Consider the following 14,014-nt stretch of genomic DNA (forward strand, 5'->3'; position numbering starts at 1 on the left):
GGCTACACAACTTCCATGTACAAGATTTGCAGCTCATGACTATGGTACCCTTCAGCACTGCACATACGGAAAGCTCAGAGATTAGATTACCCCGTTACAACACCTACACACCCACGTTATGGGTTCTGTGTCGTGACAAAGAGTACTGTAGCAACTGGCAATTTCAGACTGACTGCTTCTTTGATGACAGCAGCTTCTGTTGTTATGTAAACTACAAAGGTTTTGCTGAATAAAGCCTAAAATTGAAGGGCTAATTACTTTAAGGACAGATAACTACTCAGGAAATGGAAACCAACAAAATTTGGATATAATAAAAAATTGTTAAGAAGAATGCATTGTTTATGATATGAACACTTCCACTGTTGCAGTAAACTAAATTTTAAGAATGTATCTCAGTCCACTATAGCCTAGAGTTGTTGCTCCTAAGAATGACAGCATATGCACAGGAAAAGAAATTTAAACACTCTATCAACATAAAGCTTATGCTTTCCCTTTCAGACGTTACAGAAGGCACTCAACACTTCCACTAAGAAAGTCATAAGGTCACTTGAAAAGATGAAAATTCCTACATTTTATTTCTCCTAGAAAACTCCTTCGTCAACATTTTTTTCTATTACAAGCAGATAGCCTTTTTTTTTCTGAGTAGGACAAGGAAAAAAAAAAAAATCACCACTAACTCAAACCATTAAGTCTTTCTTGTTTGTTAAAACACTCTTGGGTTTTACTTTTATAGTTACTGGGTTCATTTTATAGCTAAGGGATTAATTATAAATAATCATCCCTGATTAATGAAACAAAATACATTAGTGGGAAAGATGCTGAAAGGAGTCTGACAAGCAAAGAAACCCTATACTCCACTAGAATTAACTAAAAATTTATCAGTGTTTAGAGATATAGCTATTTATAATGATTATATACCATATTTTATTTGAATTGCGGTTTCAAAAAAGTGAGAATTTTAATACAAAACAACATTACAAGTCCCAGTTCTGCCCTTGGATCAGCATTGACAGTCCTTACAGTCCACACAGTCTCAAATCCAATCACAAAATAGCAAACCACAAATAGATCTATTCAGTACACAGTACAAATCACCTCTTCTGTGTCATAAATAAATTTTACCACATCAGCTACCAGACTACCTTTACCACAATGGCATTGATCCCTATCTCTGAAGGCTGGAATAATGCTACATTTTACTAAATTATGCAGCTTTAGATTAACTGCGAAGTAGCTCAAGGCTCTTGAAATACACTATGTTGTAACATCATAAAGCATGTATATCAGCAGTCACTGGAATTGCCAATGGAATGTCACAAGAAGGGAAAAGAAAACAAACAACTCTGGTCCACGGCCAACAGTAGAGATACTGACAACAGGGAGTGTATTAGGTTATGTGGGCATGTGTTACTCCAAATACTGCCAAGACTTATTTAAGATGGATTTTTAGCGTTTACAATGCTGTCTGTAGAATCTAGAGCCACAAAAGGTATTAAGTCTACTCATTCTTGGTGCAGCAACTATTCATTTATCAAATGATGTGAAATTTTTTGTAGCAACCAATTGACATTCATAATTTAGCAACAACGGATTTTTCTTCTAAGACACACAGAATTCAAACTGTTGGACCTATCTAAATCAGGATCATTAGCATAATAAAGGTATGCACTTGAGAAAAACAACATCTTAAAAATGCTCTTTAGGTAAACATTATTATACCTTGTTCACTGGTTCCTGCCTTAGCCTGCTTTCTCATTACTGTTTACTATGGTAAATGCCTTTTACCACCTCTCCAACACCAAACTGCTTCCTACCAGCAGCCCAGTATCTCTTCCGTTGCCCATTTTACCTCTCTATATTAGCACTTAATTCAGCAAGACTCTTGGGTGTACCAAAACATCAGTCAAAACCCATGCCCCACAGGACTGCCTCCCTCAGAGCAGTCTAAACCAAACACTTCTTTCATCAACATTAGATACAAGCTCTGTGTAAGAACTATTACTCACTGTCATATACAGTAACACCATGAAAACTGCACTGGATTAATGGTTTATATACTACACAAGTAACAGTGAAAAGTCAGAGTATAGGAACAGGTGCACAAGGGGAGATTACCTCTTCCTAAAGACCTTTTGAAATTGCAAGTGATACTGTTCATTAACAGTTTATAAAAACTTGAAGATTTTAAAATAAAAGTTTAATTTTTAAGACTCAGCTTCTTGGAAAAAAATCACCCTCACTTCTCACCTTAAGCTTAAAAAGTTTTATTACCATAGTCAAATAACAGTATTTTTTTTAAAATCTCCTAGTTTATCTTTACTTGAATTTGTTGAACTTGTAATTAGCGTATTTAATTCAAAACACCTTTGAGTAAACTAAGTATTCTCCAAAAACCTGAACCATCCATTCACACACATCTTGTGAAATTGATGTGACTTTTTGATGCAGTGCTGCATGAAATGAACATCCAGATTCAGAAAGATGTATGAACAACTGCATCCACTGTTTACAGAGAGATCTGCACTGAAACCTACCTAATCTGATGGGAATGCACATATATTTACTGGGCTGCCAAGAGTCTCTCAGCTTTGTTGTACTTGCCTAACAGCATGAATGCAAATTCCAACTCTAAATTAAGCAGCCCAAGGATAGAAACATATGCTATCCGTTTTCTAGTCAAGTGGTCTCATCAGTTCAGTACAGAGTGCTCAAGAAGACCTGCTCTTCCTTTGGTTGCAGTTGTATGCATTCCCTACCCCAGCATTCATCAGGCCCTTGGCAGAGCCATGTCAACATGCTCATCCAGCAAAAAGATAATCGAGCAAAAATACGTAACAGTTGAGTGTTTCCTCGCTATTTTTTCTTGCAAAAGTAGCATACTGAAATGGCTAAAAAATGTCCAACAAGTATGAGAAGTAGCACAAGAAAGCAAAAGGGAGGGACAACAGGGATTGCAGCACAGCAGCAGCATGGCAGTCAGATATAATTAGGCTCCCATAGGAGCACAACTTCTGTTTCTTCACACAGTTTAAACAGACTTTGGTCACCCTCAAAGTTCAAAGCTCCTGAACATGTTCTTTGAACAGAGGTGTACAGAAAGAGACATGCTTATCACCACACAGGTCAGCTGCTTTAATGCCAAAGCTCTCCTCCTTTCTCCATTCGTAACTTGTTATTTTACAATATCAATGGGTTAATTTTCAATCTATTAGGCTTTTTGCCCATAAAAGAACAGTCCAACTCCAACCTCCCCAACCACGTACTCATGCCACTAAACCAGCAGTAAAGTCAGTCTTGGACCAAAAAGGCACAATAGCAAAGGACGGAGGACAGAGTCTGTGAGAAGGAGAAGAGTTGGAAGATAGGGTAGAACCACACAATCCATAATGTCAACTTCCCTGCAGCTATTTGGCTCAGATGCATTGTAAAACTAAACTCTAACCAGGTTCATGGCTTAGCTGATTTTCCAAAAAACTCAAAGTTCAGTTGTCTAGTTAGCTTCCTGCATAAGTAACAAAGAAAAAAAACTGCCCATAGGGTACACGGTGCTACAATGTCACCTGAGCTTAAGGTGACATTTTTACCTGCCAAGCCCCAATCCAGTCACTGCTGATGCTGCGAAAAAACTAAGCTTTGAGGGAAGAGACGTGAACCTCAGGAACTTCTAAAAGTACAAAAATTTCATAGGTGAAAAAAATTAAAATAAATCTACCTGTTTCCACAGTTTCACTCTCAACTTCTTGTTCCTCTGCTACATCTTGCATCAGGTAAGTCTCGTCATCGTAAACCAGGACCTGTGCAGCATATCCCTGTTCTAGTCTGGCACTAGGAACTGGCTCCACAATCACTGCTGGGAATTCAGAGACTGGCTCATCTTCCTATAGAAAGAAGGGAAAAATAAAATAAAATTAAATTAAAATAAAATTAAAAAGAAAACAAAAAAGAAAAAAAAAACAAAAAAAAACATGCTCTAAATACTGAACTGCTGAGTTGAATTCTACATCAATATTTTCCTCTTATGCTCTTACATATTTCATGGAATATTGGTAATAAAGATTTTTAAAGGAAATTCTCTTCTACAGCAAGACACTTTAAAAAAAACCAAAAAAACAAAAAAAAAAAAAACAACAGAAAAAAGACAGCTTATCATCCTCCAAAGAGACCTTCCTCAATCTCAAAGACATTTTCCTGGCTTAAAACACTTGAAATTTAAAGCATCAGACGGGTTCAAGATATGGGAAAAAAGCAAGTTTTCTAATTAAGACATTCAGCTGTGGAAGTGTTTCTTGTCCCTCAGCTCCATGGAACGTAATCAAGCCTTTGCATATGTTCCGCAACATACCTACATCTGACCGGTACCTTATGAACACTCATGTTTTGGATTAAGTATGTAAGCTATCAAAAAAGAACTGTCTACTTCAAAGCCCATATGCCTATATCTACTTATTTAAGGACCAAAACATCTGTAACAGCATATTTAATCTGTTAGAGTGTTGCAGAATTGGAGCCCTGTCAGATTCAATTTACTACAAGCTACAGGAGAGTAGAACATATTTATTATTTGTTTATAAGAATGCAAAATACAAGCAAATACATCACATTGGCTAACTCTGAAAAAAGTCCTTCTGTTGTTCTGCTCCTCCTGTTCTACACCTCAAGACACATTCAAGATCTTTACTTTAAAGAGATGCTTAGTAGAGAATATAATTTTGTTAACCTATTCTACAGGTGTATTGCAGACTTTAAAACTTACTGCTCCCACTTCTCTGTGATAACAAAAGATATATGAAATATGCGCTGCTCTCTTCCTCCTCATACAACAATCTGTAATCCATTTCACTTGTTTTCGAAGCAAGTTTAAGGTGAATTTTTCTTTCACATTAAGATCAAAGTTGTAAAGTTTGCTAGTAAATAAATGTTTTCCTAACCTCTTGATTTTTTATTTCATTGCTGTCAAACTCCAGACCCGGGTCTCCTGTGTCAATCACTGCTGATGTCATGGTGCATTCCCTGAAGATGCTTTGAGAGTTGTTATATATCTCGAAGACAGTAACGCTGACAGCCTGCAGTTATCAAAGGCTTAAATTCACAATCCACTTCTGTTGAAGAGCGAGGCAGAGGTGTCTGAAACACAAAATTATTTGAAGTTAGTAGCCACAGGTTATATTCAAAAGTCTTCCAACATTTATGAAACCTATTGCATGCTACATCTCACCATCAAAAGAGGGCATCACTGAATACAACAGATGCAACAATGTGCTGAGTGAATACTGCCATACAACACAAGTTTCACACTAACTTTTAATACTAAGATAAGACAATTTCAGTTTGGTTCTTTGCCATTTGCTAAATTGCACGCAATTTTAAAAACAAGTGATAGATATTACTTTGGCCCTCCATGGGCCAAAATCATTAATTTCTCACCAAGGTCAAACATCAACTAATTTTTTCAGACATACATACATTTTGATTTAGTGCAGGTTTTCTAAAGTTACTGTTTTCCTATTAAATTCAGAGATGAAATTTTCTTCTTTGTTTTACTAGCTTCGTAGTAATTTCATAAAGCTACAGTTTCCTAAGTTTCACAACTAGTTTTATGCAGCTTTCAAATGCACTGCCTTTTTAAAGTAATGCATACATAATACACATCTCACAAACACAAGCCTGATTTCTATTCTAGAGTTTTGTTTGAAATAAGAAGTATTGTAGCAGTTCCTCTTTTATTTTTTTCCCTGTACAAGAAATTCTTACGAGTCCAAGAGGAGTTGTTCCATATCATAATGCTTCAATTTGGGTATGCCATGGGCTCACTGAACTTACAAAGACATATAACATCCATCTTTGTGAATTTCTTTAAAACCGGCTTAACAGCAGTGCTTTGTTTCTAAACAACTGCTATTTATTTATTCTGAATAAGTATTATTACTCATATCCTGTCTTTGGAAGAGACAAATAATGTGTCTTCATAAACCTTGAGCAATGAGGAGCGGTTTACTACTTCAAGATGCAAACTAAGGAGTTTGGCTTCTTAGAACAGAAAGCACATATTCAACGTGAGACATAAAACCCAGTCTGTTATCAATTACCCTTGAGTAACTCCACTGAGATCAACGCTGTATAACAGAAGCCAGAATTTAGCCCAGCACTTTTAATAAAACTCATCCATTTCTAAAGCTAGCAGAAGCACCAAGGTCTGCAAGAAAACAAGATCTTCCAACATATACTGAAGAAAGAAAAATTATAATTAATACTCCAGTGGGTAAACTCAATAAGCCTGCTTCCAATAGCACACAGCCAGCTTAAACTAAATTATCCTTGCACATACAGGGAAAAGTTAGCTCAGATTCATGCACAGTAACTGGGCTTCCTATGGGCATGGAAATGTTTCCAGGCACAATAGTTTAGGTGTACTAGCTACTGATCTCCCCAACTGGATGTCAACTAAGCAAGAAAGTCAACAAAAAAAAAAACAAACAACAAAAAAACACAAACCCAAAAAAAACATAACTATGCAAAAACTGTTTGAAAACTTAAGTTTATCAAAGGTATTGAGGATCCTCCAACACACCATAAAAATATGCTCAGAAAGGCACCAATTCTGTTGCCATATCAACTTAGCACAAAAAGTCAGTAGCCGTCTGGCTACTGTGGATGGCAGGTTACCACAAAAATAAATTAATCAAAACAACAGCTGTCATAGTAGCAGCAGAATAATCACAAGATATATTTTATCGTTCCTCTTGGAATATACAACATTTAGGGAAAAAAAATAAGGGATTTTTTGCTTATATAGGCAGTCAACTTGACATGAGAAAGTATGATTCATACCTAAAAATACCTTATTTGTAACAGCACACACACACAAAAAAACCCACACCACCACCACCGTAATACTTTATCTTCCATTGTTTCATTTGTAAAGCCAGCACGACTGTTTGATTATCAGTATTTTCCTTGACGAAAAAGAAAGCAAACTCCTCCTCGGCTCCCCACACAGGTTGCAAGCTGGAAAGCCTTTAGCAAGCACTCCTGGAGCCTCATACACACGTCCCCCTCCAGGTTTCTAGCTCAAAAAACCTACTCCTTACCTGCCTTTCAATTACCACGTTATTTCAGAAGTCTTTACATTCACAACTATGCAAAGTAGAAAACCAGCTGTTTATGGAAGCACTAATCCATCAGGAATTAAATTTAAAAAAAAAAAAAAACAAACAAAAAACTAAAACACTTTTACTGTAAAAAGACTTTTTTCCTTTTCTACAGTTTTCTGTCTACATCCACACTAGAAATCCTGCCAAGCAATCACAACCTAAAAGAGAAGTCCAAAGAATGGAAATTACATTTTAATTTGGACAAGAGAAGGCTGCGTGGAGACCTCATAGCAGCCTTCCAGCATCTGAAGGGAGCCTATAGGGGTGCTGGGGAGGGACTCTTCGTCAGGGACTGTAGTGACAGGACAAGGGGTAACAGGTTAAAACTTAAACAGGGGAAGCTTAGATTGGCTATAAGGAGGAAATTCTTTACTGTAAGGGTGGTGAGACACTGGAATGGGTTGCCCAGGGAGGTTGTGAGTGCTCCATCCCTGGCAGAGTTCAAGGCCAGGCTGGACAAAGCCTTGGGTGGGATGGTTTAGTGTGAGGTGTCCCTGCCCATGTCAGGGGGGTTGGAACTAGATGATCTTGAGGTCCTTTCCAACCCTAACTTTTCTATGATTCTATGATTCTAAGTATAGCCTCCATGCATTTTCAAACATCAGCATTATTCCTGCAATCCAGACTTCTATCTATGTATAAAGAAAACACAGCCCTTCATGAGGCTTGGCATAGCTTAAGCATGTCACAGAGCTAATTTAGTTCTCACACAGTATATTAATGCAAATAAACAATCAAACGAGACCACATTTACTGTATATTCATATTTTATCTACTATAATCCCACACAGGTGGCTGAACAGCTGCCAAAGTGTAGCAACTGAAAACACTTAATACCGTGTACTAGATCAGGTCATGTCAAAAACCCGCTATTTCTGTCTCCTAGGTTACAAGAGGTTTAGATGACCCTTGCGCTGATTTCTCTCTACATAAATTGCCAATTACCTATAGAAGTGAAGACAGAGCAATGCAGGAAGATAAATTATAATCCACATTTACCAGTTCCAGCAGAAATTTATAGTAAGAACCTCACAGGGGAGAATATACAGAAGAATCAGAGAGATGTTAAACCTTAGCATTCATTAAAAGGACAGTGTCTTTAGACTGAATGCACAGAACAGACAAGGCAAGGAATAAATTACAGGCCCAGACTTGTTATACAACAGGATTTGAACTTCATACTAGGAGTCTTGCTATTCAGCAACCTCTTCAAAAACCTGACAGGGTGGGGAAAAAGGCAAGCCCCCTGGCCAGCACGTGGGATGTTAAAAGGGTTTCAGTCAGGTCTGGTTTACAAGTTCTAAGTTAAAGCGAACACCCAAACACACCCCACACACCTAAATGCACATGAGGTTCCTGCAGACATACTCCTTTTTGAATGAACCAGCTAAGCACTATGGCCTTGTGGAATCTTTTCACTTCTCCCTGAGGTTCCAGTAGAGTACTGAATCTACTCCTCATCCTCTGCCCAGGAACTCATGACTAACTTGACTTCTGTAAAAAGAAAAGACTACCCAGCCACTTGCAGAAATCAGTTCCAAAATTCACATTTCCCAAGGCTGACTGAGACAAAACCACCAAAGATAATTAGACTCAGATTCTTAAATAAAGAGATGATTCGGATTTGTAAGAGGACCAGGTTATTCCCAGTGATACAATTAGCCAGCAGAAAAGCTGGTTCAAAGTATGACTACTTCAGAATTACAAAACAGCATGCAGAAAGATTTTAAAATAGAAAACCACACACACACGCCACAAACTGGATTCCTGGGCAGGTGTTCGCAACAAAGCAAAATATGACATCAGAGAGGGAAAAAATAAATCTGGAATTTCCAAAAGACATGACCAAATCATTTTGTTACAGACCTGACATCCATTCATGGAAAAAGCAGAGAGAAACTAGTTCTGAAACATTTGGAACATCCCTTACAACAGGGACATCAGCTTTGTTGCATCATCCTTTAATTTTATACATATGTTATGGGAAGAGAAAAATAAGTCCAGGTGCTCCCACCCTCAAAAAAAGAAAAAAATAAACCCAAAGACCCGAGTCTTGAAGCCACATTCTTTGCCTCAATAGCAAGAGGTTTCTAACTGTTTACCACTACAAAAACCACAACAAAGACCCAACATTTTAATCATTTTCCCTGGTCAAGACAACCGATTACAGCATGTACATCTTCAGAGGCTGCAGAGCACTTGTCATAAAGACTGCAAAATACCAAACAGTTTACTCACATATTTAATAGCGCATTTGCACAGCCTACATTACATATTCGAGCGTCTGCCTACAAGAGATCCACACTGTTCTCGTGTTTTCAGCAGCTACCAGAGAAGCTTAAAACATTGCTAATCACAACTGTGACGAATTAGTAGTAGTCCCACAAAAACCAGAATCTTAAGTTGATTCCCCTGTGCACAACCACGTGTCGAGTTAACACAAAGGCGAGCATGCAACTCAACAGAATTAAAAATAATAATAATTGAAAAAACAGCATGGAAAGGATGGCAGAATGTCAATTCTACTAGGCCAGGCTCAGAGTGAAGCTATTCAAGACCAGCTTCAAAACAAAACTCTAAACAGAAATCTGCAAATAGTTTTAGTACACTTTTATTTAAATTATAAAACAAGCAAACAAACAAAAAAAAATCAATGCTTGAAAAAAAGATGCACACAACTTGTACACACAGAGGAAAACAAGACAAACATGCAGGAGCCTGGGCAGCAGTGACTAGAGGCAGCTGCTCCCGCAGCACTCAGAAGAAACATAAGAGTACTTGGAACAATGTCTCCCTTTTATTCCTCTGGCATCCCAAATCCCGAGAAGAGATTTATGTGGATACCTACACAGAGGCAACCGCAAAGGCAGGACTGCAGCCAGCAGTAGCATCTCACACAATTTTTTTTCCATAAAGGCCTTCCTTTAAAAAAAAAAGTTAAAGAAGTCGCCTTGAAATTAGTTATACAAAAATACAGGATCCCGCTAGCTGTGACAAGGCTTCCAATGGGTACAAAGGGGGTCTTTCATAGGCAGCACCTCAAATACACAAGTAAATGTCACTATCACTCTGATACACATAAATCATGGCGCACACTGTAAAAAAACTGTGTCAACCAAAAGGTCTTTTTAATGTATTTTCCTAGATAATAATTTATGTCTCCAGCTAATTGATTCACAGAGGCATGTGCAGAAGAAATGGTGAATTAACTTGTTGGGGTTTTTTGAAACTCAGAAAAGTCTAAAACCTGGGGGAAAAAAAAGTTACCAAAAAACCTAACAGAATAAAAAAAAAAAAACAAAAAAAAAAAAAAAAAAAAAAAACAACCAACAACTTGTAAATAACTAAAGCACTGGGGGCTATATTCAAAAGGATGATACAAAGTATATCTTTGCATTCACAAGGTCACAGGAACAATCCATACAATTTACAGCACTTTATACATCACATAAATCTCTAGAAGTTACAGTAAAGGAGATGAAAATGAAGAATCGTCAAAGCAAGTAGTTCTGGCCACATCATACTTCAGAAGTTCCCATACAACAAGGCAGTAACTTTATTGCTGAACACACATATATCATTACATTGGATCAAATGAACAATGTACCAAATCCAGTAAGAACCTTGAGGAACTCCTTCCTTACATATTTAATTTGATAATCTGCCCATCCAGAGTTTGCTCAGAAACCTCAACAGCTAAAGCTGATGAGCCCCAAAACATAAGCTTATAATCACTTAAAAACTATTAACGTTCTGCACAAAGCTCTGTGGCTCCAGCAGGCTTCTCCTGGACCATCCTGTATTTCATCCTATTAGCAGGCTCTCTTCCCACTGCTCTCTATTTAAAGATCCTTCAAACCTTCTCTTCCTTCTGACAGGACTCACACACTTTGTACCCTCACTTTATGCCAGCATTTCTCTTTCCATCGGCTCGGTTGCTGGTCCTTAACATCCATTTCCACTCCCCCACAAGCCAGAGTAGGGAGCAATTATTCATCGTTTTACATAATAAAAGAGCAGAGAGGACGAAATTAAATGGTGAGGATGAGGGTTTAAATAAACAAAACCGAAAAATCACAGCATACACATGCAGATAAAAGGAAGCAGCACACACAAGCTATGTAATTCATTTTCATAGGATATTCTAGATGGCAAAAGAGTAAGTTTTAAGGTAGACAGCTTCACGGAAGCAAAGCCCCTGAAGGGCTTACACAACTATTAAACACAAAGATGCACATACAGTCTGAAGCTTCGGGACCTTCTGAACCAGATATTACTGAAACCTGACAAGATGCGAAGAGTATGTCACTGAAGGGACTACAGAAAATAACCATCCTGCTTCCAGAACCCTTCCTAGAGCAGCTGATCCTGTCCACTGCCAGAGATGGCATGAGGGGAGAGGGAGGAAGATCTTAGATCACACCCATTACATACCATTTTGTAGCCTTATATGTAATCTCTTTAATATCCTTGAAATAAAGTTCAGTTCTGTGGTAGCAGTCACTGACCCAGATCTCCCCTGCAGTACTCAGTACAATAGATGGCTTCATGACATAGCCTCTCAAACAATGACATAGGCTTTTCAACATACCTTAATAACAGACATTTCTGTATGCTCTTTCAGCTTTCCCCAAATCAACGTCCACGCTTCTGCATCATTTCAAAGTTATAGCACAAAACACAGAAATACACTATTTCCACGGTTTTTAGGCCACAGAAATACCTTAACTGCTTTGTAATTTTATTGTTAGAGCACTCTTTTTATAGAGTCTCAAGAATTCTCTAACGCTTATACCCCTATATCCCTGCGCTCAACTTCACTTCATGCTACGTGTCCTGACTAACTAGCAAGCTCTCAAAGTTCGATGCATGTATGCACTAATCAGAAAGTGCCTAAAAGCTTTATGATAAAGTTGTAACAAAAGTGAGTAATTATCAGCACCCAGAAGACAGACAACCTCAAAGCACGACAAGAGGTCGTGCGCAGCAGATGGAGAACTCCCCTCACAAACTAACTGGTTTTAAGCTGGCAGCCGGGAAGGTTTAGCCGCCTTTGCTGACGAAGTTAAATGGTTAAAAAGCTCACAAGGACCATGACAGTGACTGGCCATAAGGGAGGGAACACGCAGAACGAAGAACTGAATTATTTAAGTGGGGAAAAAAACACCCCACTGTGAAAGAACACATCCCAAAAGGCAACAGATAAGCACGAACAGCAGAGCTGACCGATACCGCGTTTTACGGGCGCGGCGAGGTGCAATTAAGAACACGCCGGACTTGAGCTCTTTGGCCGGGGCGCAGCCGGAGCAGCGGCCGCGGGGTGTGTGGCGGCCGGGCGGGAGGCGGCAGGCCCGGCGGGGCTCCCCCGCCGCCAGCACGCATGACAGCGGCTGGCCAGCACGCCCGGGCTGCCATGTTCTCCCGACGCCCTGTGTAAACAAGGCGCTGCCCCCGCCGCGCTGCCCCAGCCACCGCCCCGCTCCCGCTCTCGCCGCCGCAGGGGCAGCGTGGCCCGGCACGGCAGGCCGCGGCCGCCTCGGGACCCTGTTTACACTGACAGCCGCCGGGAACCACCCGCCGCCCCCAGCGCCCCCTCAGCCGGCGGGGCAGGGCGCGGACACCCGCGGGCCGGCCAGCGGAGGGGTGACGAGGGGCGGCCCCGGCCGCACAGCCGCTCCGCTCCGCCGCGCCCAGCCCCGAGCCCCACGCGAAACCGAAAGTGCAGCTGGGGAAGGGGAGGAGGGGAGGTGCCGCCGGAGCAACCCCCGACCCCGCCACCCCGAGCCCGCTCGACGCGCCTCGGCTGCAGCCCCCGAAGCAGGACAAGCCGATCCCGCGGCCCCCCCCGGGGCGGCAGCCCGCTGGCCCCCTCTTTGCCTCCCTCGCTCGCTCTCTTTCCTCCCAGGGCCGCCTGTCAGCGCCCGTCCCGCCCGCCGCGGAGGCAGGAGCCGGTGCCGCACCCTTACCGTGCCCGTGCGCCCCGAGGCCGCGTCCGTCGCCGATCCGGTCCGGGGGCAGGCGGCGGTGGGCACCGCCGGGCAGGGGCAGAGCCGGGGCCGGGGCCGCCCCGCTGCTGGAGGGGCGGGCACAGCGGCGCAACCTGCCCGGCCCCGGCTCCCCCCCCCCCCCCCCCCCCCCCCGCGCAGAGCCGAGCCGAGCCGAGCCGCCGCCTCTGCACATGCTCGCGCCGCTCGGCGCGCGGGGGCGCTGTGGGCATGCGCGGCCTCTGCGCGCCTGCGCAGGGGCCCGCGGGGGGCGCTGTGCCGGTGAGGGCGCGAGGCTCCCCTGAGGGAGCGGCCGTTGCCGCTGTGGCACGGTTTGTCTGCCGGGCGCCTGGCCGTAGGGGTGGTTCGGCCCTTCGTGTTCTGATTCGGAGAAAACTCTAGGAACAGGCTCGCCAACAGGGTTTCAAGCTGACAAGCAGGTATTCTTTATTGCGGCGCCGGGAGACACGGGGGATAGCTCCTCCTAACGTGTGTCCCCCCCATTGCCATACAGGCCATCCTTGTATATGAGGCTACACATGAATTACATCATTTTCCAGAAAGTTTCCCACATGCATACAAAAAGGTGATGGTGGTCTTCAAGGGTCGTTTACTTCTCCCAACAATCTTCATAACCTCTGGCAGTCTTTGAAGCACCAGCTGAATTAACATTACAGACATAGCAATCATCCTGTTTATCTATTATCATCCATTTATCAGTTAGTTTAACTGTGCCCACCCTGGACATCTGCTAGTCCCAGATACTCCCCATCCCCAGGTCCAGTTTTTCTATTCTGCTTTTCATACCCTTTTTGTACTAAGGTCCTAAGGACCTGAAACTATGTCAACTACCTTCAAGCACCGCAGTTATTTTCCATT

General features: G+C 41.6%; 1 protein-coding gene across 2 annotated transcripts in view; it reads right to left on the reverse strand.

Moving 5' to 3' along the window:
- Positions 1–13,271, reverse strand: part of ELF2 (E74 like ETS transcription factor 2) — a 38,282-nt gene extending 25,011 nt beyond the window's left edge. The window contains exons 1-3 of one of the 2 annotated variants that reach the window (XM_065687307.1): positions 13,118–13,271; positions 4,929–5,124; positions 3,713–3,878 (exon numbers count right to left, since the gene is read on the reverse strand). In XM_065687307.1, the coding sequence (XP_065543379.1) occupies positions 3,713–3,878; positions 4,929–5,000 (238 nt within the window). In that variant the 5' untranslated portion in view covers positions 5,001–5,124; positions 13,118–13,271. Of the gene's footprint in view, positions 1–3,712; positions 3,879–4,928; positions 5,125–13,117 lie in introns of those variants that run through there. The other variant, XM_065687324.1, reaches the window with a different exon arrangement.
- Positions 13,272–14,014: the final 743 nt, after the last annotated feature.

This window comes from Lathamus discolor, chromosome 1 (assembly GCF_037157495.1).
Source record: "Lathamus discolor isolate bLatDis1 chromosome 1, bLatDis1.hap1, whole genome shotgun sequence".
Taxonomy (NCBI): domain Eukaryota; kingdom Metazoa; phylum Chordata; class Aves; order Psittaciformes; family Psittacidae; genus Lathamus; species Lathamus discolor.